The 25,448-nt window shown below is 42.0% G+C and overlaps 1 protein-coding gene across 1 annotated transcript in view; it reads right to left on the bottom strand.

Annotated features, from left to right (window-relative positions):
* CERS6 (ceramide synthase 6) overlaps positions 1–23,528 on the bottom strand; it is a 124,355-nt gene extending 100,827 nt beyond the window's left edge. The window contains exon 1 of the mRNA XM_040605016.1: positions 23,196–23,528. Within this exon, the coding sequence (XP_040460950.1) occupies positions 23,196–23,365 (170 nt within the window). The 5' untranslated portion in view covers positions 23,366–23,528. The remainder of the gene's footprint in view (positions 1–23,195) is intronic.
* Between the last annotated feature and the right edge of the window lie 1,920 nt (positions 23,529–25,448).

The raw sequence follows: 25,448 nt of genomic DNA, 5'->3' as shown, positions 1-25,448 counted from the left end.
AAATACACCACAGCTCATGCTGCTTGGGATAAAAGCAGCTTCCACACACCGTGACCGTACCACCACATTACAGAGGAACTGGACCCTGAACTCAATTGGTTTAGTACCTTCTATTAGAATATAAAGCCAGAAACTAATAACCAAAACTGGGAACCCATATGAGTTATAATCATGTCATTATGGACAATTTTTACACAACTGTAGACCATGAGTTTTATTTTTTAAGTGGGAAGAAACATGATTCTTAAGATTGGTCAAGTAACTCTTATTTAGGAGTATAAGTAAAAAGTCAGAAGGAAAAATATTCTGCCTTTGAAAAAAGCTGTGACCAGGCAATGAGAGGGGTGCGGCTTCAGTAAAGCAGCAATGTGGATACTCCTGAAGGCACAGGCTAACCTAGCCCAACCACCAAAACCCATCCAGCAGAACTTAAAAGACACAAGCACACTGCCTTGTTGGGGATCACCTCTTCCACAGGTCTTTAGAGCTTGTCAAATTGCTCTGGGTACCGCAGTAAACTGAGCATTCTGGTGCGCATGGAGAATTATGAGATAGCTCGGCAGAAAAGGCACAGGAGCTATTTAGTATGGTATCTAGTATGCTGGCCTGCCAACTCAAATGGAAGCAACAGCCAGTCTCTCACCCAGCTGGGTTAGAGATTAGACATGTGTAATATTGCTGCACTTGAAGCATGGAGTGCTGTATGCTTGGCAAGAGAAGGTAGAAAGGAAGGGATGAAACAGTGTGGGGAAACACCTACGCAGGAATCACTGCAGGACTCATTTTGAAGACTCCATACAGCTTGTTTGCCCAGGCAAACACAAGTGTCTATATCCCAACATATGCATTTAGCCAGTGTGCTGCTAAGAGCCTTGCACTTCCCTGTTGCATACAATCCAAAACATTCAGCATGCACATCAGTTAAGTATCTGCACAGTCTGAACTGTGGCAAGGCTTTGCAATCATTGAGAGTGCTTGATAATTACCAATGTTACACAGAATTACAGATCAAGCCCTGCCTTCCCTTGAGAACAAATTAGACATGACATCTATATCCTGGATACATAAGGAAGTATCACAGCCCAAGATCATAGCTCACTTCGAGTGGGACTGGAAATGTCAGGCCAGCAGACATAATGCCTCAGAAGGATACTCAGAGCAGCTCCTGTGAGCAAGCACCTCCTTTCAGCTCCTGGGCTGACAGTCACTTTCTTGACATGCATGTCAGACATTGTCCTCTAGAGAAATGTTACTGACACAGCCTGGCTCCCAAAGAGTATGACCACTGCCTCCACACCTACAGCCAGGAACACAAAGAAAAGTAAAAGTCTTCAGAATACACAGAACTATGGCATAATCACAAATTTTACTTTAGAAGAGGAAATAGTGATGAACTTACTCCACTGCAAGATCAGCTTCTACCTACAGGGATATCTTCTGAGCTTTAGAAAGAACCACCTGCAAAACCAAAGAGGAATGGAAGAAGGAAGGCTGGGGAATGCTGTTAGACCAAGGTTAGCAGCATGCAGAAGCTACCCTTTTGCAGGCCTAAAGCATGTGAATATTGTTGACTGACACATACAGGGCAGCTAAAGAGAAAGAGAACCTCGGAGGAGTTCACATGAAGCCTACAAAACCTCCCCTGGGCGAAGCACCATCTCTGCAGCCCCCCCTCCTTGCTGACTGAAAGCTGGAAACTCTTCAAGAGCCTCTCCAGCTGGCAAGAACGAACACTGGAGGCATAGCCAGTGCTGTAAGAGAGCAGTGATCAAGAGCAAACAGCAAGAAACTGCAAAGCTGCACGAAGGTATGCTCCAGCACCACTGCCCAAGGCACAGTCGAGAGCCTCAGGCTAGGGAGGGTAGGAAGCCAGGGTGTAACCAACGAGGATGGGTTTTATGCAACCTCCCAGTACAGTTTCAGCTACATTTCAGAGCAGCTGCAGGAGCAGAAGTCTGTTCCCTGGCTTTCAGTTGGGTAGGGTTTTTCAGTAGCAGATGCAAGTGGCTCAATAACAAAACCAGTTATTAAAGAATGCAGAACAGGTAAAAGCCCTGCTGGTCAACAAAAAAGCCCCATGCTTCAGTTAACGAATGGCTCTAGAAAGAAAACTCTATGATCAAACATCAGAAGACAAACTTTATACACACACCTACTCAACAACTAAATATCCCCCTTCAGATGTCTGTTGTAACGTTTACCCAGAGTATCTGGAAGGTCAAAGCACTAGTCTGCAGCCTGTCATGAATCCCCATGCTGTTACAGTATTTAGCACTAATCCCTGGTCCTTCACTGCTAAGTAAAGAAAGAAAAATAAACAAGCAAACAAAGCAAAGGCCAGGACCACCTGATATAAATAGAAATAAGAAGGGAAAAATACTAGCTTAGAGATGTTACCAAAAACTTTTTTAAAAGGTCTTTCAGCCTTGTTTAGCTTTGTGTGCACAGGAACATCACAACACAACCTGCATAAAGTGAAAAGTGATTGTATTTCACACACTTAGTAATATTGCAGGCTGGGTAAAAAAACAAGTGTGTAATATCAAATACACAGAAAAGAGAACAATAGGGTTTTCTGCTTTCTGCCCTGCCCATAGCAATACAGCAGAATTCCTCACCATACATACACATTTCCATGACACTATACCATGATGACAAAATTTTACATTTTAGCCCACCAAATTTGAACATTCAAAACACATGCAGCTGTTCATGCAGGAAACAAAAATAAATAAATAAAAGCTCTTCTAAAGAGGCAGATTTATAACTGATTCTGTCTGCAGAGCCATGCAGACTGAAAAAACTAGGTCAAATCTTTTGCTAGTCAACCTCACTGCTATTCCTCCCTGGCTGTCCGTCCTCCCCCTTTCGCTAGCATTCAGCAGTTATTGAAGAAATCAATTAATGAGAATGCAACAGACCTCTCATGCAGGTCTCAAATTACTTCTGCCTGGTACTTATCAGGGAGGTCACCTATGCAACTGCAGACAGAAGGGGAAAAATTAAATCATTACAGTCTCTCCAATTCACAAATCCTAATCCTAAAGTGTTATGTACTCGATGCTTCTAGGGTCCGTTAGCAGCCAAACAACTATGCATGTCAAAAAATAAAAGGGGAGGGAGGCAAGAGGCAGACAAAGATAGGCTAGAAAGAGGCAAAAACAGAGGAATTGCTGTGCTTTTGCTTTTGCTGTGCTTGCAGCAAAAACATGATAGCATCTGCTGCTTTTAATGACATTTTGCTAGTGCATTTTCTACAGCTTTGTGCTAAACAGTTTTAGAAACCTCATAAATACATCCATTTTGATACTAGATTTCTGAAAAGTAACTGTAATACTAGGTTTTGTATCTACTAGTCACCCTGTATGTTTTAAATAATTATATTTTAGGAAAAAAGGACTCTCATACTAAAATTCATATATTCACTGTCACAAAGGCATGCAGATTTAAGAAAACACTTAATAAGATATAGGGACCAATTCAGTCCAATTTCAGCTTAGTCATTTTTATTCATTTCTCTCCTTCTATTGCAGACAGAAGGCACTCTGCAATAGTGCCTTCTATTGCACTATTATATTGCACTTCTATTGCACTAGAATGATACACAATTCTGTATCAGCCAAATACTAAAACAAATCCAACTCCATTTCCACCACATGCAATATGCTGCCTGACAAGTTACTGTAAGAAGGCAAAGAAATCAACTTCCTGACTTACTGCAGAGGTGGCCAAACTAACTGGTTTGACAAGCCACATACCACAATCTTCATAGGCTTGAGTGCCACAGGATGTTATGCTGACAGCTGAGGGAATGCTGGTGTGCCCCAGGGGGGGAACCAGTCCCAATTCTTAATGGCAAGCGCTTCCTCTAACGATGTGACAGTGGCTTCGGACATGCTGCCTCCCATGCAAGGAGGATGAGGATACTCTGCTTATAAGCAGCTGAAAGACTTCAGTGGTGGGAAAGGAGCGCTGGGGGCGTGCAGGACCATGCTGCTGTTAGGCAGAAGACCCTCATTCATTTACTTTGGTGGAAATTAAAAAAACATTGTGGCATATGACACCTACAGATCTGGCTGGCAAAACATACATCCAGTCTTGAGCCATTTTAGCTCAAATTAATGGAAATCATCTTAATTTCTCTTTCTGCAGAGGTGCTCAGTGGAGTTTGTATTATGTTACTAAAGCCTTCTTCTCTCACTAGTAAACCCAGGACAAATGTGGACCTCCCAGAAAAACCATTTGAAACATAGTATATAGCTGAGCAGCAGACTACACAGAACGCATCGCAAATTCAAGAACATGCATGGGGAGCCTTTTGTCTTTGGTATTTCTTTACCTTTACCCTTCCTGCCTTTGGCCGAATTCCTTTGAAGCCAAGGATATGCTAAACATAACTCATCTAAATAACTCATAAATCAGCCCCATCTGGCCCTTGTTTCTGAGCTGAATCTTATCTATAGCAGTCACTGCTGAACTTTCAGAGTCTTGGATAATTTTTCACCCTTAACTCAGCAAGCCATAAACAATTATTGCCTCAGTACCTTAGATAAACAGCTATGGAAATCCTTAGGAAAAAGGTTCAGGTATTTCTTTTTGGCTGGCTGGTTTTTGTTTCATTTATGTTTTTTTTGACACTGACACATTTAGAGGGGGGAGGCATTTTGGACCTGACCATGGAGGACACTTGGAATCTTGACTAAATGAGATGCAAAACACAATCTAACAAGCTCTGCTTAATGTCTACTGGATCAGAAGGTAAGTAAAGAAAGGGTAATGTTGGGATTATTGAGGTGGACATGAGAAGCTGGACAACGCAAGGTAGGGAAAACAAACATTTGTGAGAAAATTGCCATGCTGAAAACATTCTGGAACAACTACACTGCCAGGTTTCAGCACCCAGCATACTTGACTCGCTCCAAGCAAAGCCAATATTCAGTTTTTAAGTCTGTACCTTAATGCTCAATATTTCTTCTTAAGCAGTGGCTCATGCATGGATGGCCTAATAAAGATCTTTTGCTTCTATAAAAATTCGAAGCGTCATTTCATATTAATCTTTTTAACACAGGTCAGATAGAATACCTGTATTTACCTAAATGAAATTTCTCTTATTTATCCTTCATTTTTTAAGTACTGTCCCAGGATGAGAAAAATAGTATGGAGATTCAAAAAGGGTTTTTCCCCCATCCTGTTCAATAGATAAATTGTATAATATTTGATTAGCTTCATTTGCTGAAGTATGATTTCTTGTCCCAGAATTCAACCAGAAAGTGGCATTGTTCTTTAAAGATGTGTAGCAGAACAGCATTGTCAACTAGGTTTGCCTTCTATATGAAACAAAGTTTATTTTTACTTTTAAACTATCAGCTGAAATTACAGCGTAGTCAAAAATCAAGTTGGAAATTACTTTCTCTTTCATTTATTTAAAAAGCTACTCAAACCAATGTTTTACACAATTCAACAGCAGCTCTCAAGAACAGTCAAATTGTATTGAATAAAGAAAACAAAATTTTTCAATTGTTTAAATTCCATGTGTTAGATCACTAAATCATCTTATGACTGATGTTCTAATTAGAAACTGAGTAAAAGATCTCCCTTATGAAATAGGTGTTTCTCAATAAGGAAATAGAAGTTTGTGAATTTCTTTCTTAAGCCTCACTTCTTGGGAAAACATACTACCAGCCTCTCAGAAAACAGCTCTTGTCCTTTATTGGGTTCTTGCCATAATGAACATCTGCTAAGTCTATAAATTAATTGCTGAAAACATCTTGTGCTTCTAGACGATCCAGGCAATCATAGCTGTTCTGGGTTACTAGAGAACACTAGCATTTTTCTCTCTTACATAGGCACACATCCACACAGACATGCCCCCTTACAGTATAGCATAAAGCAAGAACAATTACTTGGCATTTTTTTTAATGTCATAAAATAAACCTTTAGTGTTAATTAAGTCATCAGAGCAGCACACTGTGAGTTTCCGTACATGATTCAAGCAGTACTTTTTGTACCATGATAGCCTAAGGATATGAAGGATGTCTCACCTAGCTGATTGAAAATGCTCTCTACCTTAAATAACAATTCTTCTTTCAGTCTTCGTTTGTCAATAGCAAAGCAGCTATAATAGGCTCTTTCCAGTTCAAAGAAAAAGCTTGAATCAGCCTTAAGAGAACTCTTTGTATGTAACAGTATGTCTCTTATTTCCCCACAACAGGTCCTTCAGACTCAAATTTCACCTGCTTGCTCCATCTTCAAGATCTCCCATTCTTCCTGGCTATATTGACATACTACAGTATGTCACCTCATCTCATGCCCAATTGCGTATCCTGTCCTTGAGGGTCTCAGTTCAGCAATCAGAAATTGGCTTGTTTTAATATTATTTGTAACTTCTACAGATGGAAATCACCTACCCTACTTAAAGTTGAATAAAGATTCCTGTTATTTCCTTTCAGTGTTCCCAGTCTCACTGACCATCCAGAGCTCTGGTGAATGATGAGGATCCAATCTCTCACCAGGGTCTGCCAGAAGTAACACTACCTATATTTTCCAACCAAACCTGGAAGGTTTATTATTGACTTAATTTGGAAGAGTAGCAAGGGTGCTGTCTCTCCCAAGTGGCAGAGTTCTGGATGCCATAAGCAGAGATAAACAGATACTCGTCCGTAATCATTTTTGGTCACATTAGCCAGCTGGCATTAATTTTCTTTCTTATTTGTAATCTGTGTTCCTTAAAGATGCTGCAATAAGGCGGGGATGGTGCGTGGGCATGCTACACCCTTCCATGTAGGACAGGATTACAATGACACAAACCCTACTGCCTTCTTAAAAAAAAAAAAAAAAATGTCAACTGTTAATTCTTCTTAAGAATTTTCAGATCTGTCCCATGCACAACTGGAGGCAGACAAATCACACACACATCAAGTCTCTTCCTTTCCTAGGATACAAGTGTTCTCACTCAACTTTGAATTTAGAAGTATATCTGAAGGGAGCAGTTGCAAATGCACATTGTTTCTGGTGAGCACAAACAAATGGGCATGCCTGTTACACCAGATTCCTCCCAGGTGCATGCACATACATCATGGCCATGTTTTCCCCATCACACTATCTTTAGTCTCATTCCCCTCTCCCATGCTCCAGAAAACACCCGTATACTGCTTCTAGTTCTACTTCTCTACCCCATTTCCACCTCTGATCCTCAGCCTCTCCATTAACAAGTCTTACCTAGTGAGTACAGGAAGAATTTAGAGAGAAGTTTAGAGAAACCTCTCTAAACTTTATATTCCAAGCAAGCAACAGAACTGTCAAGATACTGAAAAGCAGCAGCAGATTGTCACACCACAAGCCATGTGGTTGCTGCAGTATATCTTCACAAAAATTATTTGCATTTTTCACATGCACAAGGGGGTTGACTTGTTGTGATCTGTCATTTTAGATGCAGATATTTATTGATGGTGCAGAAGTATTCAAACTTTTGATTTTATTACTCATTTTAACACTGTTAGTTAAGAGGCTTTGATCACTCAGCCTGTTCTGCAGTAGGACCAAAAGAACTTGCATTTTATTACCATTTCATTTATACCATAAATAATCCAGCTGCAGGATCAAGACCTAAACCCCAAACTATGAGCTGAGAACTGAAGTACACTGCACTAATGTACCACTGTCATAAATAAAGCCTAAAACAAGACCTTCATTATAATTACAATTATAGGACAATAACTTTATAAAAGATAACGTTTTATATGCTGTCCTAAATAGCATTCAAGTGTCCGAAAGCATTATTAAAATATATATATATTAATGCATTCCAAAATAAAGAGGACACATTTCTTTTGGTATAGAGCACTGACACACATAGCTGTCTTCCCTTACTTGTGGATTTTCATGCCAAGTGTTATACTCTGCTTCCACAGAAAAGCATCAGCATTTCCTTCTGCTATTTTTTTCAGCTTTACACAGCCTTATTACACACAGCCAGCTACACAGCCATCGTATTATTTACTCAGAACTTTCTCAACTGTTCATATGCATTAAAGTCTCCCATTACAGACCTGCATCTCAAAACACCCTTGTGGAACAGGCAAATATTATATTATCAACACCATTATTATTACTATGTTTTCAATACAATTTTAGAAGTAAGGAATGAGGAAGGGAAAAAAAAAAAACCACCAACCTTGCATGACTCTTCTGGGCACACTGTAAATGGATGGCAAAGCAAGGCGATACTATTAAAATTAAGACAGTCTGACAGCTTGCACTTTAATACCATGAAGAGTATTTCTACTGTTTCTTTTAAGCAATATGCTGGAAAATTTCCAGGTAAGAAAATATTTAAGAAGGCGTTGATAAGTAAAAAAAGCAAACTCTCCAGTGGCCACTACAGCTTATAGCTGCAAGTGCCTTTTTCAAGATCTGGTTTCTCCAGAACAGACTTCTGATGAGGATTCCCACAAGTTCTGCATATTTTGTAGTTAAATTGTTCCAGGTCTCTCCTTGCCAAAGCAGGAATAAGACTAGTTAATAGCATTTTTTTAGAAGTGGATGCTTCATACATTTGACGGCAAATGTCAATCACTGGGGCCTAACACTTAGTCTCATTTAGGAGATGGGGAGAAAAATACCCCAGGAAACTCAAGTGTAAAGATGAAATTTTCCATCTTTCTTCCTCCCCCTTATATTTTGAAGTTATTCCAGAACAGAAGCAACTACACCTGTAAGACTGTAAACTGTCCAAGGTGAACAGAGTTTAGGAGTTCAGCAGAATGCCTCATCTTTGCAATAGTTCTGAAAACTTTTCGCTATTCACAATAGTTCTCATTAAACAATGTAAAAACATTTTAGAAGCAAGAAGCAGTTACTGTTCTTACACTCATAAAAAAAGAATCCCAAGGCCCTAAGACTACATAATAGATCATTCAAAATCATCTGCAGAGAACACGAGCACACTAATTTTTAGTCCTCTTCTTTACTCTAACACTCAAAGTTAGACCTCCTGAGGTCAGAAACCTTGCTCTTTCAATATCAACAGCAAAACCAGATCATTCTACTTTCAATCACTGTGCCACAGGCCAGAGTTGTGGAGGCTCTGGAGGATGCAGAGCTCACTCCTGAGATTAAGCTTTCTGGTTGATGACTGCTATTCTGTGGGCAAAGCTGAGGGGAGACTTTGCCAAGCCTTCACTTAAAAAGAGCTTGGTTAAAGGGGAACTCTAAGAAAATACAGGGTGGATCCAGTGTGCTTTTCATTATGCAAGTGTACTTATTCAGAGACCTCTTTATGTCATTGAATATAAATAAATACCTGCAGCACTACCAGGCAAGGCAAAAAGAGCACTGTTGTGAAGCAGAGTGGGAAACTTGTTGAGACAGTCTTGGAGGTCATCATTATAACCTATTTAATATCCACATGTACACACCCACCCACTTGTACTCTCTAAATCACACAATCATCGTATATGGGACAAACATCATCAAGGATGACACTTTTCTTCTTCTGTTTGTGTGTACTCAATAGAGCTCTTAACAGATGCTTACATTGTAACTGGCAATGACTACAGTTTATATGGAACACCTGGGTTCACATTAAGCTACTTGCCACGTGGACTGACAGTAATGCAGCTGCAGCACAGTGCCTGTTAGAGCAACACAAGGATACTCCTTCCAGGCTACTCTATACATGCTGACATGACAACTGCTGCACAGATGTATCAGACCTTCCTCTCCACCACCAAGTAGCTTTGTGCAAAAGTAGACCTGATGCCTTTAGTCAATATTAGAGATGCTCTTGTTTAAAAGGGACCAAGGGAAGGAATAAGGCAGCTATCACGTAATCCCTTTGACCAACCACCTTACACCATGTAGGAGCAGAGGCCCACATCTTACTTTCAAAAAGGGATAAGTCCTAGTTAACATCAAATGTTAACTAATCTTCTGTGAGTGACATTTTCAGACACAATACTCCATGGCTGCACACATACTACTAGTCCTGGAAAAAATGGGGTAGGGGGGAAACGTGACACTTAGTTAAGGAAAGAAAAATGGATTTTTATATTATGTTTTATATATACACACACACGTACATATGTGATTTCTACCTAGGTGTACAGACTGAATGGCTTCTGCTTCTTAATTACTAAAACAGTATGCTTACACGTGACCATACCTAGTGATATACAATTTCTCATCTTTCACACAGGTTTTATGCTGATATAACACCGGACTCTGCAGGTAATTTCTTATTTATATTGGCACATGATCCAGTTCAGGACCTTTGTGAGTAAATAAATCATATTAAAGAGTAATATAGACCCTAGAGTTCTATATATAGAGATACAGAATGGTAAAAAGTCTGACCACTCTCAAACCAACTGTGATTTATATCACCAGAGACCTTAACATATGCAAACAATCAAATAAGACTGTGTGACATAGCTTTCTTTATGCATGTAACACAGTTTCACAAAATTAAGGCACTGTTTATGTTAAAATTCATATAGGAAAGCAAATACTAATATCATAAGTGAGACAGCTAGCCTGATGTATGGACCTTGGGATGTTATTTCCAAACAATTTTTCAGGAAGTATTTCCTGGTATAGACACAAGACTTTGTAGGAAGAAAATGTGAAAGAAGCTATATTTTTTCCTAATAAACACTTTGAGGGGTTTGCAATTAAAATGACCAACATAGTCTTTTCTCACCAAACTGAGAAAGATCCCGATTTTATCAAGGATCATCTTGAAACCCTTTCCCAACCCAAATCAGTCTTCCTACATACCGCTGCACTTAGCAGGCCTTCCTCTGTGGCTATTTTTACAACTAAATGCCATATTAGAAGGTAAGTTACGAGCCTGAAATACTCTTATCATTGCTCTCTAATAAAGTTTCAATGGAAGAGCAGCTCACCTGAATGATAAGAGTCACCACACACTGTGACAGCTGAAGATGGGCAAAAAACTTTGCTTCCTCTCTATTTCAGTTGCTGGCTCTTCCATACATGAGAGCTGGGCAGTGATGGACAAGCCTCAAAACAGAAACTTCAGATCTGCCTTTGTTTGCCACCAGCAGCTCTGCAGCACATCATGCATGGATAGACAGCTTTTGTTCAAAGGCAGGGGGGCAGAGGGAGGGAATCCACAAAAGGGCAAATAAAAAGAGAAAATAAGATGGGATCAGATGGAGAGCAGGAAAACATTTACAGGTCACACAGAAGAGATGAAGATCAGAAGGACACGTAGCAAGTACCAGAATATACCTTAATTTTAACTTAAATATAAGACATGGAAGGGAAAATTATTTTGAGATGGGGGCACAGCTGTAAGATGAGAAGTAGAAGTGTTAGTGTGGAAACACATGCTTTGCCTCAAAACAATGCATTCTTTTTGAATCATCAATAGGCAAATTCCACAGCAGATGTGAAACAATCAGAATCCCAAATTCTAGCTGTATATTCATACAGCCCTGGTTCTTCAAAGATATAATGGCTGTCATGTTTTGAGGTATAAACAAAAGCATGGTAATAAAACACAACAAAAACAAACAACAACAAAAAAACCACGAAAGCCCCATACCACCACTAAATACACCCTCCATAATAGGGAAAATGATTTAACTACAATGCACTTGAAAACAAGTGTAAAAGCAGATGCTTCAAGGTAACTTTGTTTTCTATTCTTTAAGGCACCTTACTTGAGAATATGATTTGTTATTAGTATTTAAAGCTCTAAGGTTACTCTAGTGGTATGCCAGAGTTATTCCAATCAGGACACAAGGCAAGACACAGGTCATACTATGGTGATGGATACAAAGTGCTACTTTCTCTTCAAACCTTGAAGTCAGCTCTCAATGGAAGAGTAAGATGAAGTAGCGTTCTTCCATTTCTACTAGCGCACTTTTCATCTTGACAACTGAAGGTAAATGCCAGGCTAGAGATTTGAGCTCTTGCCATGATTCTAGCAAGCCATTAGCCTATTTTTAAGAAAATCAACCTGTTCAGAGATTAGTTTTTTTCTTAAATAAAATACAAACTAAAAAACCCCACAACCAAACTTTCTGTACACCATGCATACAGATACAAACTGAATAACTCTTAAATTAAGAGCTGGTCAAGAATGTATGCTTTTGGAGGCTGGCAATGCTATAGAGATTTCATTTTTATCTCTACAACGTTATCTTGTAACCAGACCCATTTATCAGTGCTGGCTGAAAATCAGGACATCTGTTCCTGATGGAAATTTTGACATTTCTACATTTCTATTTCATTCCAAACTGGAAGAAAACCAAATATTTTTCACATTTCCTATAAATGCTATAGAAAATAACAATTCCAGGTTAGCATACACCAGAGTTCTTCTAATTAGGACATAGGGTGTGTTTCTTCTGTCAAGTATCAAATTGTTTCATTACCACCCCAACAACTGACATTTTGAAATATCTTAGTTTCTAGGCAAGTCAATATACTATAGCTGGTCTTAAAGATATTTTTAACAATTTAATTATCTTTAATGAAACAGAAAAAAAAAAAGCATTACATCAGAGCAATACAATATACTGTAGTGTATAAATTACTCTGTGTAATTCTCTGGGGGTTGGTTTTTTTTTCCCCCCCCCTAAGACTGATTTACTTTTATGTTGAACACAAAGGCAATAAAAGCTTTTCCAGTAAGGCATGTGATCACCATTCCCTGTCTCCTAAGCACCTCTTTCTGAGAATTTTTTTCAAAACCAAAATTATCTTGAAGACATTGCCGTGTGGAAAAGAATCAACTTAAGGGGAACAAAACTAAAATTATCCTCAAAATTGCCTGTTATAATCAAATTTAATGCTGTAGGAGACCACGTATTGATCCTAGAAGGGAGCAGGATGTGTTTATACCACAGCAACTTGCACTTCATTTTGGGTACCCATAAGGTAATTTCTGTCTTAGGTAGAGCAGGTCCACATTTATTTCTTGACTTACATCCTGTCTGCTCATGCCAGACTACAATAAAGTCAAAAAACCCATTCTACAGGAAATGGGAAATCCAGATGTCCAATCAATCAAACTTTATCTGCTCTGCCCTAATTAAGTTTCTTCTGCAGGCTTACAGTGAACTTCAACCTAATCCTCACCTCTTCAGGTTTCCAATACAAACTTCATACACATAGGATCCCAGAAACCCTTTGGAGCCCTGCCATTTAGTGAGGTTTATGATTTCACAGAATCACTGAGGTTGGAAGAGACCTCTGGAGATCACCAAGTCCAGCCCCCTACTCACAGCAAGGAAAACTAGAGCAGGACCATACCCTGTTGTGGTATGCCAGAGTATCTTCACAACTGGAGACTCCACAACCTCTCTGGGTAACTTGTCCCTGTGTTTCCCCATCATCCCAGGAAAAAGTTTGTTCTTGTGTTCAAACAGAATTTCCTGCAGATCAATTGCTTTTTGCCTCTTGTCCTTTCACTGGACACCACTATGAAGAGTCTGGCCCTGCCTTCTTTACTCTCCCTATCAGGTATTTGTACACACTGGTAAGATCCCCCCTTTTCTTCTCCTGACTGAACCATCCCAGCTCTCAGCCTCTCCTGATATATCAGATGCTCCAAATCCTTAATCATCTTAGCGGCCCTTCACTACCTTCACTCCAGTATGTTCATGTCTTGTAGAGGGGAGACCAAATCTGGACTGATCACTCCAGAGATGGCCTCACCAGTGCCGAGTACAGGAGAATGATCCCTTCCCTTGACCTGCTGGCAATGCTTTCCCCAATGCTGCTGCTGCATTTCTGGCTCATGCTCAGCTTGTTGTCCACCAGTGCTCCCAGGACTCTCATTTGCAGTTCAATTTGTCATCATCACATCAATGCAATCACTTCAAAATTAATTTAGTACAATGGTTGTTGTAACCCTGGGGAGAATTTGGCACTGGAACTGTTGATATTTTCAGGCTACTCTCTTATTGTATCAGTTCTCTCCCTTCTCTCATACTAGGTATGTGGGAAAAGTTGACAGATAAGTATCAGCCACCCAATTACCACCCAATTATTGCTTCAATGTACACAAAACAGGCTCCTGCTTGTGGTCTAACCACTTGCTCTTCTTTTTCTCAATGGCTTCTTTCCAACATGACACCCCTAAGGGGAATAAAAACACCCAACTGGACCTGATCATCTCATCCAGCAACATGCTTTGGACAACCACAAGTAGTAAACAGCAGGAAGCTCAAGAAAAACTAATGGACAACTGTGGAAAAACTTGTCAACAGGCACATTCCCACGTCATGACCCACTACCTACCTAAACCTTTGTTTTCAACAGAAGCAACTGGTCCCACCAGTTGCAAGGGGGGTTCTGGCCTTGGTGACTCACTGGTCTCTACTGCTACAGCAGTGCTCAGGAAAGCCACAGCCCTGACAGTCAGGTGGTGAGAGTCTGGAGCCCTCCAGCTCCCCAATTGAGCAAGCCTCCTCCTGCTTGGGGAGTGCATCAGAGCAGCTCACCACTACCAGAGTTCACCCACTGCCCCCAAAATTTCTCAGCTCACTTATTTCACGTAGATTTAATTTTGTCTGCTTTGTCATGCTGTAATGCCCACAGGTTTATACTAGTGTTCCACGTTTACGCTGCCCACCTACAAACTTTCAGCAGATGCTCTATCAAGGCTAATTTCTATACTTCTTGAGGAACATACCTTGTTCAGATTGTCCCCTTCAAGACAGCATACCAGGCAGTCTGTCTCCAGCTACGTGGACTACTCCATGTCTCTCAGCAACAAGATACACCACGCAGTCACAACAGACACAAGCAAACAAAGCACAAGGCGTATTACAATGTATTACTCTGATCTTTGCACATTGCTTCTGTGAACAGCAACTGCTTTTCAGTACGCAAGGTAAAGAGTTACTTTGCACTGTACAGCACACTTCTTTCCAAATAAGCAATTCACTGCCACTGCATGAAAGCATCTCTCATTAGTCTAGGCAGTTATGGTCATTTGTACCACTTGTCCAGGTAGACAGTATTGCTGCAAAAGCAACTTTCATAGCTTAAAGTTCTGCCAAACATCATCACAAAGTACAAGCTGAGACTGGCCTCTGCTTCCACTCTCTTCTTGATAAGGATGAGCATCCCAGGGATGAAGTAAACAGTCCCAGTGAAAGTTCAAGTATCTACACAATGTTGTATAGAACTGAATCCAGTCAGAACAGAGGCAAAAAGGGTGTGAATAGATGCCAACTCCAAAATGAGGATTTCAGCACCATTACCATAAAACCTTTTTCCCCTTCTGCTTGCAGAACAATAAAAAAAACCCAAAACACACCAAAACAAAACAAACACACAAAAAGCCACCAAAAAAAACCTCCAACCAACATTAAATTTATCTCAGAGGATGGCAAACAGGCAACAAGTAGATGTGATGACACCACATGTAATAAATAAGAGCCACTTATTCCTCTGGGTCATCCCATTAATGTTAAAAATAGAACAACTAGCTTGTTACAAAAAATAGACAAGTACTACTGCACACGCAAATACTCAAACAGCCTCGGGAATCTAAGACTTTATGCCAATGAACACCCTCTGGGCTGTAATGTAAGTTTTTTGCACCAGTGTAACTATGTCAGTTAGATTTATTTTTTTTAATATAGTACTATAGGTTATTCCCCTCATCCCTACAGGAGAAACAAAGAAACCAAAGGGAAGATACTATTAAAAGGAAGCTTTTACTGCACTCACACTGAGAAAAAATGCAAGTGATTTAGATACAGTGCTAACCATCCTAGTATGACCTGTGAATACAAAGAAGGCTTTTCATCATTTCAGACCAAACTTTAAAGTGCAACATTTTTTATATTAAAATGGGGTTTAGGTTAGTGAACCTGAAAGATGCTTCATTAATACAAGGTAGTCTGAAGAACCTTGGCATTCTGTTTCTCAATGTGCAAAAGGTAGCTTGAATTAATAGCCAATATAGAAATATATCTGTATCTTACATATTAAAAAATATACAACATGGCTAACTGGATGTTATGCTTATTTACGGCTCATAGATACTCCTAGTAATTGTACAGGCAATTACCTTGAAAGTTAATATTTGATTATGCTACATCAGTAACAGTTACATGAGGCTTCACAATTGCTTAGCAGTATGAAAGCCTACCAACAGCAAAATTTGCAATTATGAGAGCTATTTACTACACAGAAAAATAATCATTACAATTTACTCTCTGGTTTTGGTACAGAAGTCACAATTTTGTGTTACAGGCCCACCAGCATTACGAAAACCATCTCTAAGATTATAACTGCCTAGACTACATACCCCAGCTCTCCCACCTCCACCACAGTTTGCCTAATTCAGAATAACCAGAAAGATATCATCTTCATGAGAAACTGATGGATGCCAGATGGTGTAGAGTTACTCTTCTGTAAGGATCATGTGCTAAAGACTTCCTCACAGAGAGCAGAAGACCTCAGCCCATTTGACAGTCAGAAACTTTGCTCTCCTTAAAGCAAGACATCAGTGATTCCTCCTCTTTCAAGGGATCAGAGATTTACGCATTGCCCTTCCTTTCTGTTGACCTGGATGCCCACCGCTGCTGCACCCCCAAAATCTGTAAGTGCCCAATGAGCAAACAGAGTCACTGGTGTGGGAGACCACATATCAATCAAGGTGTTAGATGAACACTCCAAGGAACTGTTGCTACACATCATACACATCTGACTGCCCATAAGGTGCCAATTATAGTCTTAAGAACACTACTGAATATTATGTAAGGTTGTATGTAACTTTCATAAGCAATATATTTATGCTGTAATTTTAACTTTCTTGTCAAAACTCCAAGACCACCTTGACAGAGGCACAGAAACCCCAAATGTTAATTAACTGTCAAACTACTGCAAGCATACAGTATTTAACAACTGTTGGGGGAAAAAAAAAACAACCCACATCAACAAACAAAACAGAAACACACAGTCAAGTAAGAACTACTCAGCTCACGCATCCCTTTCCTCTCTACACTGTTGACAGATAACTAAAGGTAGAATCAAGGGAACAGATTCCACAGATGAATTTAATAAATACTGTGTATGCGTTACAAGACACTGGTCTGCAGATGTGTAGAAAGAGGCAGCATACCAGAAGCTCTTCGTTTTCTGAGAACAAATTCTTAGCAAATGCCTGTGAATCAGGGACAGAGGCAGAAACAGGAGCAATCAAAAGAGCCACAGGCAATTTGGATCCAACTGCGCAGTGTTACAGGAATCCAGGCAGGAACTGAATGGGAATTTCTAACAGTAACTGGAACCTGCACTCAGACAGAACCCTCCAAGAGTAGTTCTGCCCCAGTGACAGACTTCCAGTACCCAGTAGTGACCTGTCACTGAAACCTTTCCCTCAACTGAGCTGTGGTTTGGCTGTCACACTTCTGTCACCTGGGTATTTTAGAAATCAGTTTAAATGGCATTCTCTGCTGGAACTCAACACATATTTCCCATTTAACTCTCAATTTTGAGATTGGCACTAATGTGTATCTACAGATGGTGTGCATTTTATCCACTCCACCTTCTTTTAAAGGAACACTCTCAGCTTACATCTGAACACACAACTACATTACACAACAAAGATGTATACCAGCCAACACAAACACAATCAAGGTGGGTGAGCGTATACTGCACTGGTTAGAGCTAGTAAGACAGAGCTCCATCCATGCCAAGACAGAAAATGGCTCTCCAGGTAAAAAAAAAAAAAAACAAAACAACCCCACTTTTTTTTTTGTTAGTTGCTAAAGTTCAAACACTGCAACCCTAGGACACAGAAATTGGTTACATAAAGAAAAATATAAATGACAAAGTCAATAATCAATGAAAAGAAGCTCAGAGAAATAGATAATACAATAAGCAAGATATAAATTCATTTTAAAGCTATTTACTGCTAATGGTCAATTATTACTATTTTGAAAATAAATACGTTGAAAGTATAAAACAAATAGCTTTTTTGGTTATTTCCTTTATATTGCCTGTATCTTTTCATAGAAAGTTATCAATTTCAACATCCTATTCCATTTCAACTGAATTAAGCATTTATTAAATAGTAATCAAACAAAAAAACCCTTACAGGTCATCTTATGAAAAAAAATTATATAAAAAAAATCAGAAAAAACCTGAAAGTTATTGTCAGTGAACACGTGCATACACTTAGACACAAGTGAATTATACCTGAATGATCAAATTTCACCTAACACACAGGGAACTAAGCAAGAAATCTACAAATATCACAGCCTACAAAGGGCTTTTTATAGTAGTAATGATCATTGCCCCACCCAAGCTCCCCAGAAGAGGTTTTGGGCTGCTGGAAGTACAGTAAGTTTGTACACCCTCTTCCAAATATCTTGTCTAGCCTCCTCATTGTTGTAAGAAAGCACTGATAGCAGGTGTCTTAGAGATTATGAAAATCGATTTTGTATGTATAAATCACACAACAGAAACACTTGCAAGGCTTTAATGTATTGTCACCTGAATTAATTTTTACAGTTACCAAAATACTTTTATACACATACGTGCACACACAGTCATCGTATTATGTCACCCTGATCCACTAGGAATTCTACTGTGTCATACTAAATGGAATTCAGCTGAGGTTACCTTTGAGGCTGAAATATCATTATAAAAGCTAAATGTCATACAAAAGCCATGAATTTCCATACATTCAATGCCTAGAGTATCTTGATCTGAGTGATAGTAAATTATTAGGCTGGCTCAGTTTAAATCAGTGCAGCTGGAGAGCTGTTGCCAAATAAAATCAAGCTACCCCTAACCATATGAGCCATTCCATCAAATGAGGAATATCAGCTTCACTTTTGAGAACTGCCTTCCCTCACCCACCTCACCAGTCAAGGCCAGAGGACAATAAAGGCATTATAAACCTAGTTTGCTGATTTATGGAGTGATCTCATTAGATCTGAGCCCAAACTGTTGCTTACGAGGTGGGGGAAATAAAGTATACTGCAACTACAATGTAAACATGAGATATAAGAAACGTGAGATATGAGGCAAGTGAAAAAGAAAGCAGTAGTTCAGACTACTTGACTCAGAAGATTGCCAGACCACATCAGAAATCTGTTTAGTTAGCACTTCTTTTGAAGGATTCAGCCAACTTTTCCCTTGATAGAAGTCTCTACAGCAGAGGTGTTACCCTCTTGTTTTGCATCCAACAAGCACACCAATTGCTGAGTGAATATTTTTTTTCATATAACCACATGCCTCTCAAGGAGGACATGCTTGGAAGGATAGGAAAGGACACTGCTTCTGAGCAAGTGAGGTCAAGTGCAGAGGGAGAAGACTGCCTGTGATCCCATAAAAAAAAAATAAGAAAAATTGTATTTTCCCAGAATGACAGATATTTCTTTATCTTTTTAGGCCAATCAAAACTACAACACCCTGCTATTAGCAAAACCAGTTTCAGTTCAGCTTTAACCTGTCTTGCCTGCACTAGAACTAGAAAAGATCCAGGGAGACAGAGACTGGTATTATTGAGCACTTATCTCCTTAGCTGAAGGTGGTGTATAATACAGGAGGAGATCCTTAATTGCTTACACACCTTTAAAAAGACACGAAATGGATAGACAGTATGAAGAAATATGTCCCCACATTACCACTGCATGGCTAAAGTCCTGCCGTCTTCCAAATTGCTAGGTAACACTATCTTTGTGCCTAATTATTATAGTTTTTTTAAAATATACTTTGTGTCTAAAGAAAGAGATGAATGAGAAGGAAGGGGAAAGAGAAAAGGCTGTTAAGGAATTTTAGCACCTCATCCATAACTGTGATGGCCTCAGCAGATAGATCCACTAAATCTCATGTTTATGAGATTATACCTCAGAGCAAAGCTTATTCCAAGAGCACTCATCATCATCAGATCCAATTGCTGAAGCGATTCAGCATACACTTAGTGTTCTAATCTACTTTTTCCTTTGAATTCAAGTGCTGGTCAGGGATGGCAGGAGAAGGAAATCAACAAAAAGTAGTTTATTTGAAAGGAAGAAAAAAAAGTTTCAGAAGCGTCTAGGTTCTTTTCTTGACTTGGTTAGTTGATTCACCAACCAGTAACAATAAAATAAAATAAAATGCCAGTAGAACTAACTCTGTTTATTAATAGGGGAATACCTATAGAATAAAATTTCCAAGTTCTGTCATTTCAATTGTACCCGCAAACATATACACAAATATATGCATATAGAATATAAACACATACAAATGAAGCCAACTTTTAACACTTAGCATGACAAGTTTTATCTCCCAAACATATCAAGAACTTTGTAAGCAGTCACATGAAGTCCAAATCACAGCTCGCCCTGAACCACATTTTTTACTACTGTGAAGATCCATAAAGCCAAATGACCTTTCACAGCAAGAGAAGTAAAACCATACTGCTCCAGCAGCCTAGCAGTCTGAAAATAATGGATATAAAATATGTAATCTGATTCTTAACACCTTGTGGCTGCTTACCTACCAGTATAAAGAATTACAAGAGCACCTGTATTAGGTACCTTACAAAACTAAATAGAGAATACACTGATGTAACAAATACTGCAGTATAACAATGAATTTAAAGTAGGCTTCTTTTTTTTTTTCATGTATTACAGTATCTATTTTTTTTTCTTGAGTTGCTACCATTACAAAAACATGGAACCGTTACACATCTGCAAAAGCTTATTCCTGGATGTATCATGTACAACATCAGTCATCCATCACTTGAGTTTTGAAAAGAAAAAATGTAGCTGCTTTAATACACAGAAGAATGAAAACTTACCAGTTTAATAGATACTCTCTTTTCCCTTCCAGATCTTGCATAGCCTTATCAATCTAAATAATTGCAAGCCTTTAATTAATGATGTGCATGAGGCACTTCTGTGGCTCCCAACAAACAAAGCACAGAAGTCTGACAAAATAAATTACTAATGAGCAATAATAAGGCTTGATCATCCCCCTATTCAAGTCAGAGACAATCCACCTGCTTTGATCAGTGGAAGCAGGTTCAGTCACTTTTCCTCAGCCTGCTTTAATAAAATGCTCTATGTGAACAAAAACCCCACAATTGTACCATGCTGTGTGGATTAATCCCACACAAAATGGTCTGATCCTACTCTCACAGGGGAGTTTTGGAATTGATTTGAAATTAAAAAAGAAAAAAATATGTAATTGTTAATAAAACCTCCTTGGAGGTCTCACCTACTATCAGGGTAGCAGAATGCATTTCCAGATCTAAATTTCAGAAGTAGCCAAATGAATATAAGATAATTATAAAAACATACTGATTTTCCTCATCTGTATAACTAATACTTACAAATATGATGTACTGCAAAATTTAAAATTACTTTAATTGAATGAAGAAAAATAACCAGAGGGAGTGGATACAAACTACTATATAATCAGAGTAACTTCTACAACATTAACAACAGCCACATCAGAACTAGCAGAAACAACGTGATTCTAAGTTTAGGCTGAAATGGTCTGACTAACTGTTTCTCCATCTAAACACAGCCCTGCTGTGATGCATCTCTTGCCATCTGAACTCCAGTATGTAACATCACACACCCACTTTCAGCACTCAAAAGCACACATTGTACAGACTGCAAAGGACAAAAGAAACAGTAATCATTTTACATTATCCAAGTATTACTTGGCATTCAAATTTTAACTATATTGCAGTATTTAACTCAGGATAAGCATTTAACCTTTGAGAACCTCAGATTTTCAGGCAGACCACAAGTTTTGATGACTTTTTCAGAAAATCTGTAAAGCAAAACAGGTGTTAACAACAGCCCACAACAGCTTATTTTTCAAAATAAACATGGTCCTCTCAACTGAGTCACGGAAACAGCCAAGTTTTTCACAAACCAATATCCCAGGTGCCATATTCTAACCAGGGCGAGGGACTGCTTAGGACATGCAGAGTGCTACCTGGCAGATCAGCTATTTTATCATTTTTTAAGAATCTTTATAGCCTTCCACTGGCACGTGGTAACTATTGGTCTTCCTTTATCTTCCTTGACTATCCTAACAGCATTGCCTAGGAAGACAGTACTGCAAACATGTAGGTGTGGGCACAGGGAGTTGTTCTTTTGTTCTCTGCAGGTGGAGGGAACCCCACCTCTGCCAGGCCGCACAGCCATGCGTGCCAGCGAGCGGTCCGCTTCGCTTCAGCTGCCTCCCCAAGACAGGCGGCCTCTGCTCAACACCTGTCAGGAAATACTCACGGAAAATAAACACTCGCTGTTGACCTATCACTAGTTTGATGCCTTGTGTTTAAATATTTGTGTGTTTTAAATTCAGCAGTCTCACAGAACGCTGAGTTTGGTTCAGCGATGAACAACCACCTCTGGAGCGTTTCTTCGCCGGGATCCCTCATCCTCTGAGCGCCCGGCTATTTCCGACACGCGGCACGGACCGTTCACGCCGCTACGGCACAAACCAGCCGGGCAAAACTCGGCTGGGCCACAGGGCAGCCCTCACGCTCAGGCTGGCGCCCACCACCGAGCTCCCCCCCGTTCCTACCTGGCGCGCAGGTTCCTCAGCCGCCGCCTCAGCCGCGCGGCGACAGCGCCTCGCGCCGCCGACGGGAGCGAGGCCGGGTCCGGCCCCACGGCGCAAGTCGCGGCGCGCGCGGCTCCCTCCCCGTAGCGCGGCCCTGCGGCGGGGGCACGCGCCAGCCCTCCCGCCGGGACAGTTTCCCGCCCCGACCCCACAGCGCTTCTTGCGGGGCTTCCCTGAGGAGGGCGGTCGGGACTCCGCCGCAGCTAGCAGCCCGCGGGCCGGCAGGCCCCGGCTCGCACAGGTGCCGGAGGGCCCTTCTCCCACCGCCACCGGCCCGGGCGCCGCGGCCGCCGCAGGTGGAGGGTGGACTGCGCCCATTGCCGGGGAGACCTCGCCTCCTAGCGCCCGCGCCGGGCTGCGCTGCGGGCAGCGGGAGAGTAGCACCGGCTACCCCGAACGCCTCCACCTTCCCGCACAGGGCCCGCTACGTGACCGACCGAGCGGGGAGGGAAAACGCAAGGGCCCGGCAAGGCCGGGAGAGAGGCGGCGGCGGGAGGAGGAGGACGCCGGGCAGGCAGCGTTCCCCGGCTGCCCCTCAGTGAGCGACCGAGCCAGCGGCCGCCGCAAGCCGCGCGGCCCGCCCAAGCCCCGCCGAGCCCGGGGCGGCGCGGGCGGCTCGGCGTTACCTTTCGAAGAGCATCCGGATCATGAAGATGCAGAAGGCCAGGGGGAAGGCGAGGTAGAGGTCCTCCGCCTGCGGGAAGGCGGCTTCCTCCGTGCTCTGCAGGTCCGCCCAGGTGACGTTGTGCGGCAGCCAGAACCGCTCGTTCCAGAACCAGGCGAGGATCCCTGCCATCTTTGCTTTGTCTGCCGCGGCGCCCCCCGCTCGGCTCGGCTCGGCTCCGCTCCGCCCGCGGCGAGGCGTGTGCGAGCGGCTACCCGGGGAGAGGAGGATGGAGGCGTGTGTCAGCCCCGCAGCCGCGGATGATGCTGCCGAGCGGCGCGCTGTGCTGTGCCGGCTCCCCGCCCCGGCCCGGCGGGGGCAGCGGCCGCCCCGCCTGTCACACGGCCGCGTCCGCCCCCATTGGCTCCCGCCCGGCCCCGCGGCTTCTCTGCTGCCCCGGGGCCCGCCGTGCTCCCCAGGCGGCCCCGGGGTTGGCCCCGCCGGGCGGCCAGGAGCAGCCGCCCCGTTCCCCTTCCAGAAAACCCCACCATACCCCGAACCAGAAATTACGCGGCCCGAGCGAGCGGGGACCCCGTCTTGGGGGTACTCGCGGCGGCCGAGGCTACCGGCAGCAGCACCGGCTCGGCGCCCACCCGGCCTGGCGGCTCCGCGCCTCGCACCCGCCCGGCCGCTGCGGCCCTCGGCCGCGCTGACCCGCCGTGCGGGATTGCCGGGTCCCGGCGAGCCTCGAAAGGCGGTCGCCTGGTTTCAGTTGGCAGACGGCAGCAAGAAGCAGCCCTCCTGGATTGGACTCTGCACAGCCACACGGGCCGGGACCGGCCGCCACAGCCCGCCCCGGCGCCAGTAGCCGCAGCCGAGAGCGCTTCGCTCTGCCCTCGCCTCCTGAGGCATTCCAGTGGGAGCCGGACTGTCTTGGGGGACAGGACCCTCTGAAACGTTTGACTTAACCCTGTACGCATGCACAGCAAACAGGCGTGAATGAGGCATGGAAAAGTGTCTGTGAGGACACCGCTCATCAACAACAAAACTGAGGTGAGGACTGTGGTGGCTTTGCAATACCAGCTAAAGAAAACCTTTATGCCTTTAAATAGGTTTTTACTCTCAGTTCCTTATCTCACTGCCCAGTCCTGCTAGAGGAAGGCTGCAAGAGGAAGAAAACTGTAGTCGTCTCCACTAGACGGTGATTAGCAGGCTTTAGTGTAGCTGTAGCCACCAAACTATACACGTGGTGGTCTAGGCACACACAAAATTACTTCAAGTAGCAAGTATACCATTCCTGTAACATCACTACTTTTTCTGCTCTGCCTCACTTTATTTTAGATGGCCTCAAGTTTTCTCGCTTATAACATCACACTCTCCAGCTGGCTACTGAGTACTAAGAAGCACAGATTTCCACACGTGGCATAGTCCAGTTTTATCATCCTGCCTTTAGTTTTTTTGCTAGCTTGGTCTTCTCTCCCCACTGACTCTGCTTGCCCTTCCTGAAGAATTAATTGCACAGCTCATCATGTCTGTGCTGACATTTCTGTCTGAAGAAAATTCTAAGTTAAACACATGACCCTGATGCTGTGAAAAATGCTATACCGATTTAAACAAAACGAACAATTTTTGTATATATAGAGAATTTTCATACAGGACGTTTTGGGGAAATTTCAGGGAATGTTTTGGCTGGATGGCTGAGGACCCATGTGGGTAAACCTGCCGCTGGCTGTTTCTGTTTTATTGCTTGAGCCAACATCCTAAGTGTCTGTGAATATTCTGGTTCAGTTCTTGTGGTAGCTTCCTGTGGGAAGAGAAAAGAGCTAGTAGCTAGAGGCTGCGCCAGAGACATACAGTCGTTCAAATAATCTGAAAAAAAAGTGTGGACTCTAACACCTCTGCCAGATCTGCCTGCCCCCATCTCTTCCTTCACTGCAGTTAGCATGGTGCTCACTGCCTGTGCCCATTTGAGCCCTCGGTTCCCTACTGGTTCCTGTCCTGTGCACGACTGTCTCAGGATCCCTACTATGAGTCTCTGACATGAGCTATCTGTCAAAACCCAGGGCTTTGCTGTACTTTAATTCAGAGGGAAAACTGGCCATGGTAGTTGCTCATCTCTAATGCAGCCTGCTTCACTTACAGTAATGATTTTCTGAGCAGAAGAAAACGTTTCTTTGCTCAAATTAGTAAGAAATTTTTTAGCCAGTGCTGAAAATGTGAATGGCTAATATCTCCCTTCCTCTTTCCAACCTCTCTGCCTTGTTCCCAGGACTGG

Source organism: Falco naumanni, chromosome 8, assembly GCF_017639655.2.
Source record: "Falco naumanni isolate bFalNau1 chromosome 8, bFalNau1.pat, whole genome shotgun sequence".
Taxonomy (NCBI): Eukaryota; Metazoa; Chordata; class Aves; order Falconiformes; family Falconidae; genus Falco; species Falco naumanni.
The sequence above is the reverse complement of the archived record's forward strand: the minus strand, read 5'-3'. Positions and strand labels throughout refer to the sequence as shown.